The following is a 7,309-nucleotide window of genomic DNA, read 5'->3' as shown; positions in this document are numbered from 1 at the left end:
GTGACACAATAGATACGAAATGGGTTATCACCTCGCTTTATAGATAAAGCACAAGCAACGCGATAGATAGGAGCCCGTAGAACGAAGAAGCTAAAAAACATCCTTGCATGAATGCTTTTTGGAGATTTCTCGGGCGATCAAGGAATAATACTTGTGAGAACACTTTGGGTGTGTTTGGATGGTAGCCAACACTCATATGCCCTATCAACTTTTTGTTCATGACAAAAAAAAAAAGGTTGGTCTATGTTTGCATGGCCATCAATGTCTTTGCATGCCAATGTTTTTGTACCCATTCAAATTTATTTTTCTAGACGATGTTAACAAACTCAAAGGCAAGCAAAAGTTTCATCAAAATTTTGGTTAGCCAACTATTTTGTTGTAGAAGTTAGGCTAAAACCAAACACATCAATTCTAACTAACAAGATCGCCAAGGTGATCCTGTAGAATTTTGTAGTCTCATACTGGTATTGCTCATAAAAAATTCCCCCCAAAAGAAAACCTCACAAAAAATATTGATCACCGAAAGACGACATATATCGTAAATATAGGGAAAAAGATAGATTGTCCAATTATGTACAACGTCTGATATTGGAAGTACAAAGGCAAATGCTCTCGACTATGTCTCCATATTTGTCTGTTCCCACATGCCTGCTTGCTAGAGACATGTCACGTAGTATGCAAAGACGCACACTTTCAAGCATATCACGAACTAAGCATCATTATTACATCCGATAATAGAGAAGTAGTGGAGCTATGTGTACGAATGGAGGGAGAACTGGAAATAATTAACACTTGGAACGACTCTGCCGGTGGTTCACGAGCCACTCAACGTTGTTGATTGGCATAGAACAATTATTTATACTAGTGTACTCCATCATGGGGATATATATCCGGAGACCACTTGAATTAATGATAGGATTTGTATGACCATGAGTCCTCTGAAGCCAACCTCTCTCTAGTCCTGCTTTCCACCGTTGAATCCATTGTCGACTCCTTTCTGAACGTCGCTGCCTGCCAACTCCTTCAGCTGTTCGATCCAATGATACAATAACGAACAAAGTTAAGATAATACAGATGTTTGCCTCCTCGACAAATCTAGGATGCAGGTAGTCTGTAAAATAAATACCTTCATTTTTGTTTCCGTTTGTACGTGTCATATTACGAATTTAAGAGAATAAGAACTGACAATATAAACTTATAAACTTTCCCTATAGCTAACTGATAATTAAGGGTATGGGTGCGTGTATGTATTATATACTCCCTCCATTTACAAATAGAAGATGGTTTGGATATCTCAATATGGACTACATATGGACTGAAATGAATGAACACACACACTAAAACATATTTATATACATTCAATTCACAAAAAATTAGACCATATTATATTTGTAAACAGAGGGAGTCCTTCCCAGCAACACAAATATTTTTAAACTTATTTCTTAAGGAAAAAATATCAGGAATTGTTCACTAGTGCAGGAAAATAATAATCATAGTGGAAATCCAAAACCATCTATCCAACCTATGGTTGGTGGGAGCCAAATAATGTAGCAGAGAACCAAAGATGCCACGCCCTAGGAAGTGGACAAGTTTACAAGGAAAAAGAGCCAACATATCACACTATTATTGTAACAGTTGGCGTGAAATATTATTATGCTTAAGCATAGATAATGTTGATTGTTGAAAAGACGCTTCTTCAAAAAAATGAAAAAAAAAAGATTGGTAGGAGCTTACCTTTGCCAGAGTTGCCTTGTGATATCTGTAGCCCTGAAAAAAAGATCGAGAGATGACTTAGTGACCTGCCATGAGTTCTTAATTCATATGGTTTTAAATCATTCAAGAGTAAGATAGCAGAACACTACATACCTTGTCCGTTCCATAAATATAATCACAGTAGGTGAAAACAGGAGCGAAGTTGCTCTTGCTCTGTCCTCCTATATAGTGATGGTAGTCATGGTGCTCTGCCCCTCCATAGAACGGTATATACTTCTCAGCGTTGAATGGCAACTTAAATCTGTAGTCGAAGAATTATTCATATAAGACATGTTACAAAGCTATGTTTTCTCCGATCACAAAAGAACATGTTTATAGTTAATTTGATTGGTCTCAATATGTTTAGAAATGAAACAAGTCAGATATCTGAATTCAAGAAGAAGAAAAAAAGCCCTTTAGATGGAGTGCAAGTGATGTTACCCGCTATGTATGTTGAGGCTCTCAACCAAGCGTGCAGCAAACCAGATCCACAACGTGGTAACATGGCATGGGACAAGAGCAGGGCCAGCCAAGGAGGGCACCGCAAGGATGAGCATCTCAGCCCAGTGTCCGTACCATGCAGCATATGCCATGGGAGCCGTGAACTCATGGTGAACATGGTGGATCTTTTCATAGCCCCATTTAGTGTGCAAGAGCCGATGGAGCCAATAGTTCAGATAGTCTTCCACCAAGAAGTATACCGTCAGTTGCGCCGCTATCTCCCCCATTGACGGCAATGGAAGTCCCGTCCGTATGTCCATTATCTAACAAACACAAAATATAGAAACTGAGTTGTTGTTTTCTTGGAAGTTTGTTCTCTAGGCACTTAAATTTCTTATAGCATATATAGGTTTTTTTTTTTTTGCGAATGATTCTTCTCATGTTCTTACTCTTAGTGTTTTTCTGTCATTGGATTTCTAACTAGTTACATCTACATCAGTTGAAATTTCTATGCACCATGTCCATGTATGTTTTATATATCTATCAACTTTAGGTAGCTAGTACTTGTCCAGATAAAAGACCTAAATTACATCTCTGAACCTTTATCCAACGAGGCTCAGCTTGCAGTTGCTGAACTGTGCTGTACTGGACTTATTTTACACTCTTCTGCGTACAAATAGCGACAGAAATAGGGAAAAAATTGTTAGCAAACAGTAGAACATCAAAAATTGGTCAGTCACACGAGATTATAATAATCCACATCAACGCCATATAGAGCATGAATCTTTACTAATTAACAGACTAGTGCACAGTATTTATCTAGTGATTTGTTTTTCAATCTAAATTCAGGTCCAGAAGATTCAATTGAAAATTAAGTGTCTACTCAAGATTCCAACGTTCGCATGCAATTTCCATCTTCTAACTCAGTAATAGTAGGCGAGATCTAAGTCATTACTGCAGTTTCATTTTTATGTTTTTTTTTTCATGAACAAAAAACCTAATTTCCTAATCATAACCAGTAAGTCACAATGCAAGAGGTGTAGTAGACCTTGGCGGCAGGATACGAGATGAGCTGATATGGTCCGATGATGAGGAGGGAGACACGAACGGCGTCCATGTAGCAGCGGAAGAAGGTGGACGGCGGGTGCTGCACCTTGGGCTGCAGCTTGTACGGTGCGGCGGCGGCCGGCGCGGCGAGGTCGAAGAGGGCGAGGGGCAGCGGCGCCAGCGTGTAGACGACCAATGTGATGGCGATGTTGGGCCAGTGGAGGTAGCGGTCCGGCACCGACGCCGAGTAGCGGAGCCACGCGGCCTCCGCCCACGTCAGGGCGCGGCCGAGCGCCGCCTCCGCCTCGCCGGCCGTCGCGTACGGCAGCATCTTACCGGCGTCGGTCGATCTCGCGAGAGGGAGGAAGGGTTCTATCTGTTGCTCTGCTCCGGGATCGGGGCAGAGGCCGTTGCGCGCCTTGGAAAGTTTCCGCGTCCACGCTATGGGTGGCTAGTTATACTCGCGTCAGTTGAAGAGGAGGCCGGGCGTACGTGTAGATGCGCTCTGACCCGGGGGACGTGACGGAGTGAGCAATCGGAGGGCCTGCATGTTGGCTTATTTATAGTGGATGTTAGTTAGCTAGGGCAAATGCAATTGCGTGACTCCAGGTTCCTGAGTCACCCATTGCCGTTGATGAGCCCAACGAAAAAGTAGCACTACTAAGATTAGATAAACATTACTCGTCTTTGTTAGATAATGATAAGGACCATGAGATGATTTTTCTGTTGTGGATGATTTCTCTCACGTCTAAGCTAGCACATTTTTTTCCTCTCCACGTCCCATCTTCGATCACATGTTCACTAAATAAAACAGGTGCAACGAGACGTGACAAAAGATCGTCTTTTTCTAGCACCGCGGATGCCTTAATAAAAAAGAGTCTAAAGTCTAATTGGTTCACACCACCAATTTTGTAAAGAATGAATACTTTTTGGGGCGGTGCTACGCGTCCGCCGACAGATGTATTAAAATTATCCACCGTCTGGACAGCCGTCGGATCCCTAAGCTGTTAGCCGTCCGATCTAGTGTGCGCGTCCCGCATGCCCCCACATTATTCCCGCAATATGCGCGTTGTTGCAGAAACAAGACAACAAACTTACCCCGGCCTCGACAGAGCTGCACCCAACGCACCACCGCCGTCAACCCCAAAATTGGCCCGCCGCCGACATGCAAAAGCTAAATTGAACTCCCTGCAGCACCATGGCACACCATATCGCGCGTCAGATGCTTGGATCGGACGCAAATCGAGCTCACCGAGGGGCCCTGCTTGGAGAATAGGCGCGGCCTCTACTCCAACATGACGGCGACGAGCTCCCATGTCGGGCACTCCTTTGACGATTTCTATAACTGAAGCTATGTTTCCAAAACATGCGTCTTGTTGCAATGCCTGGCTTCGTACACTCTAATATCGTGCGCACCTCCAACGCTTTCTGCAACTGGGGCTATGTTTCTGAAGCAAGACCCCTGTTGCATGCAGAAGAAAATATCTTCGCTGTCGCATCATTTTTTTTCTGAAACAAGACCTCTGTTGCAGAAACTTTCCAAAACTAGACCCTGTTGCGAAAAAAAAGGTCAGCACCGAATCATTTTTTTTCTGAAACAAGATCTCTGTTACAGAAATCTTCTGAAACAATACAGTTGTTGCAAAAAAATTGGCTGCACAGGATTTGTGGCCAGCGTGAGCGCTCGATCAAGATTGATCTGAGGGCTACGCAGGAGGCGGACGCTGCACGTGCATCCATCGACTGAAGGATAGTGTTTTCCTACTTTTTTTAAGGAGAAAGAATACTCTTTTTAACACCAAAGAATACTTTTCTATTCAGTTTTTCTTTTGAGCGGACTTTTCTATTCAGTTCGAGGAGGATTCTAATCCTGAGACCGGACAGGACCGGGCCAGGCCCTAGGCAAGCCCCAGACCGGATATATGTGCTACAGTATCGAAGATGCTATACCAATGAAGGAATCCGGCGTCACGTCTCGGCCCGTGGCCCGGCTAGTCTGGGGCCTGGCTACACGTTTGCTTAAACTATCTTCCCTTCCCTAAAAAAAAGGACACTATCTTCCCCCAAAACAATTGATTGAGACCCCTCACTTTCTCAGAAAAAAGAAAGAAGGACTGAGTCCCCTCACAAAAATTTGATTGAGTCATTTTAGGTATTAATAAAAAAACTGTCATCAGTTTGGTTTTTTTTGCGGTGGTCGTTTTAGGCTTTAGTAGGATCCGGCCATTCAAGCTTATAACTAGCTAATTGTCCGGGCGTTCCAATGGGGCATATATATTATTGTGGTCCAACACCAAGCATGTCCAATATATACCTCACGCCCATCATATTTTAGATTTTGATAAGATTTTATGTAATTTGAGTATGGATAGCAAAAATTGTCATCGTCATAGTCTCATCATGATGCATGCCACTCGGTGGTTTTTTTTTCCTATTTCGCTTATGCTTTCTTTGGGCATGATTGTGATGTTGCCCCAACCGTCTTAGTTTCTTTGCCACTGTGGTTCTCGTTGTATGGATGTTTGGTTTATTTATAAAACGGGACGGAAGCCTATTTAGAGAGAAGGCAAAGAATATCATTTTTTTGATTTAGTTGAGGTTATGGTAAGATCTGATTTGATTAGGGTATGGACAGGAGAAGGCAAGAAAAGTTTTGATTTGGTTGAGATTTTGAAAAGATTTGATTTAATTGAGTTAATGTAGAACGTGATTTTGAAAAGTACTAATTTACTTTATATTATCCCATGTTCTTGTATTAACGTCGGTCTTTGTGCGCCGAACCTATCAAAGGGGTCGTGGGAGGAAAAACCGAGGGATGAGGTGAAGCGAACCTACCAACTCCTAGAGACTAGTGCAAACCAACCGGTGGTGGGATGGTTAGAGCATCTCTAGCAGACCCCGTATAAATGGACAAACCCTTATAATTTTTGCGTTTTACAATTTTGGTCGAAAAAATATCCAAAACAGAAACCATAAAAGTGGTCCAACCTGTAAATTTTTTAAGGGCCACGCAAAATGCACACCCAAAACCCTTATATTTGGAGGTTTGAAGGCCGAACCTAGGGGGGCGTATAGCGGTCAAACCTGGTCGGAGCAAACACGCCGCCGCGGAGTTTGCTGGAATCCGCCCTAAACTCGTCGGAATTCATCACCGCACACCGGAAAAGGCCGCTAGACGGTGCAATCGATCGCCGCCGGTTCGAATTGGACGAGCTCGACTTGCCGTGGCCTCCCATGACCTCAGCCTGGCCGCCGGAATCCTCCCGGAGCGGCAGGCACATGGGAACGTCTCGGCCGATGCAGCCAACAATAGAGCAAGGCGCGGGCGGCGGAGGCGGCGGGGCATGGTCGGCGAGGCTAGGCGCGGCCGACGGAGGCGACGGGGCGTGGTCACCGAGGCTGGGCGCTTCCGACGGGCGACGGGGCACGACCGGCTGGCGAAAGGGACAACAACGGTCGGACCGGAGGAAGGAGCTCTTTATCTTAGTTTTACAGTTTGTTTTACAGTATTTGTTTGGCCGTGATAGCGGACTTTAAGTCACCAGGATATTTTGGCTTGAGCAATTAAAATCATGATATTTCATGCCTGCGGGTTAATACCGCTCCGGATTATAATTATCAAGGCATCACCATGGTATCAATCTACATGTATGTCTTTTAATAATTGTATGAATATTTGGGGTTTTATAACCCGCCCATGGCTATGGACTTTAAGTCACCAACAGGCTTCATCGAGGCCATGCGCTTACAAATCTTTGGGTTGCCACTCTCACTGGATATGGCGATGTAAGCGGGCAATACGAGCTAATTTACATGTATTTTTTTAGTTGTTATACGAATATGCGAGGTTTGATAACCCGCCCTGGCTTTTGACTTTAAGTCGCTAGTATATTTTGGCTCTGATGACTTTAATTCTAGTGTTTTCTATAATTGCATAAGATTATATTATGTTTGGGTTGTTACCCGCCCTGGCTTTTAACGTTAAGTCGCCAGGGCATATGTTGTTTAAACTTTGTGTAGGACATGCAGAGCTTTACACATAAGTAAGAATACTGCTATTGCTTATATG

The 7,309-nt window shown here is 43.6% G+C and overlaps 1 protein-coding gene across 1 annotated transcript; it reads right to left on the bottom strand.

The window, feature by feature from the left end:
* Positions 1-525: 525 nt before the first annotated feature.
* LOC119295277 (very-long-chain aldehyde decarbonylase GL1-10-like) lies at positions 526-3,778 on the bottom strand. The gene is made up of 5 exons (XM_037573675.1): positions 3,242-3,778; positions 2,194-2,516; positions 1,867-2,014; positions 1,735-1,767; positions 526-1,027 (listed from the first exon to the last, which is right to left on the bottom strand). The coding sequence occupies exons 1-5, from the start codon at positions 3,569-3,571 to the stop codon at positions 956-958; spliced, it is 906 nt and encodes a 301-aa protein (XP_037429572.1). The 5' UTR covers positions 3,572-3,778; the 3' UTR covers positions 526-955.
* Positions 3,779-7,309: the final 3,531 nt, after the last annotated feature.

The sequence above is a fragment of the Triticum dicoccoides genome, chromosome 4B (assembly GCF_002162155.2).
Source record: "Triticum dicoccoides isolate Atlit2015 ecotype Zavitan chromosome 4B, WEW_v2.0, whole genome shotgun sequence".
Taxonomy (NCBI): Eukaryota; Viridiplantae; Streptophyta; class Magnoliopsida; order Poales; family Poaceae; genus Triticum; species Triticum dicoccoides.
Note: the sequence above shows the minus strand (reverse complement) of the source record. Positions and strands in the feature narration are given on the sequence as shown.

Coding starts and splice junctions, on each gene's coding strand:
- LOC119295277 (XM_037573675.1), bottom strand. CDS start 3,571: ATGCTGCCGTACGCGACGGCCGGCGAGGCGGAGGCGGCGCTCGGCCGC. Junction 2,015..2,193: donor AGCCTCAACATACATAGCGG/GTAACATCACTT, acceptor CTTCGACTACAG/ATTTAAGTTGCCATTCAACG. Junction 1,028..1,734: donor ACAAGGCAACTCTGGCAAAG/GTAAGCTCCTAC, acceptor TGGATCGAACAG/CTGAAGGAGTTGGCAGGCAG.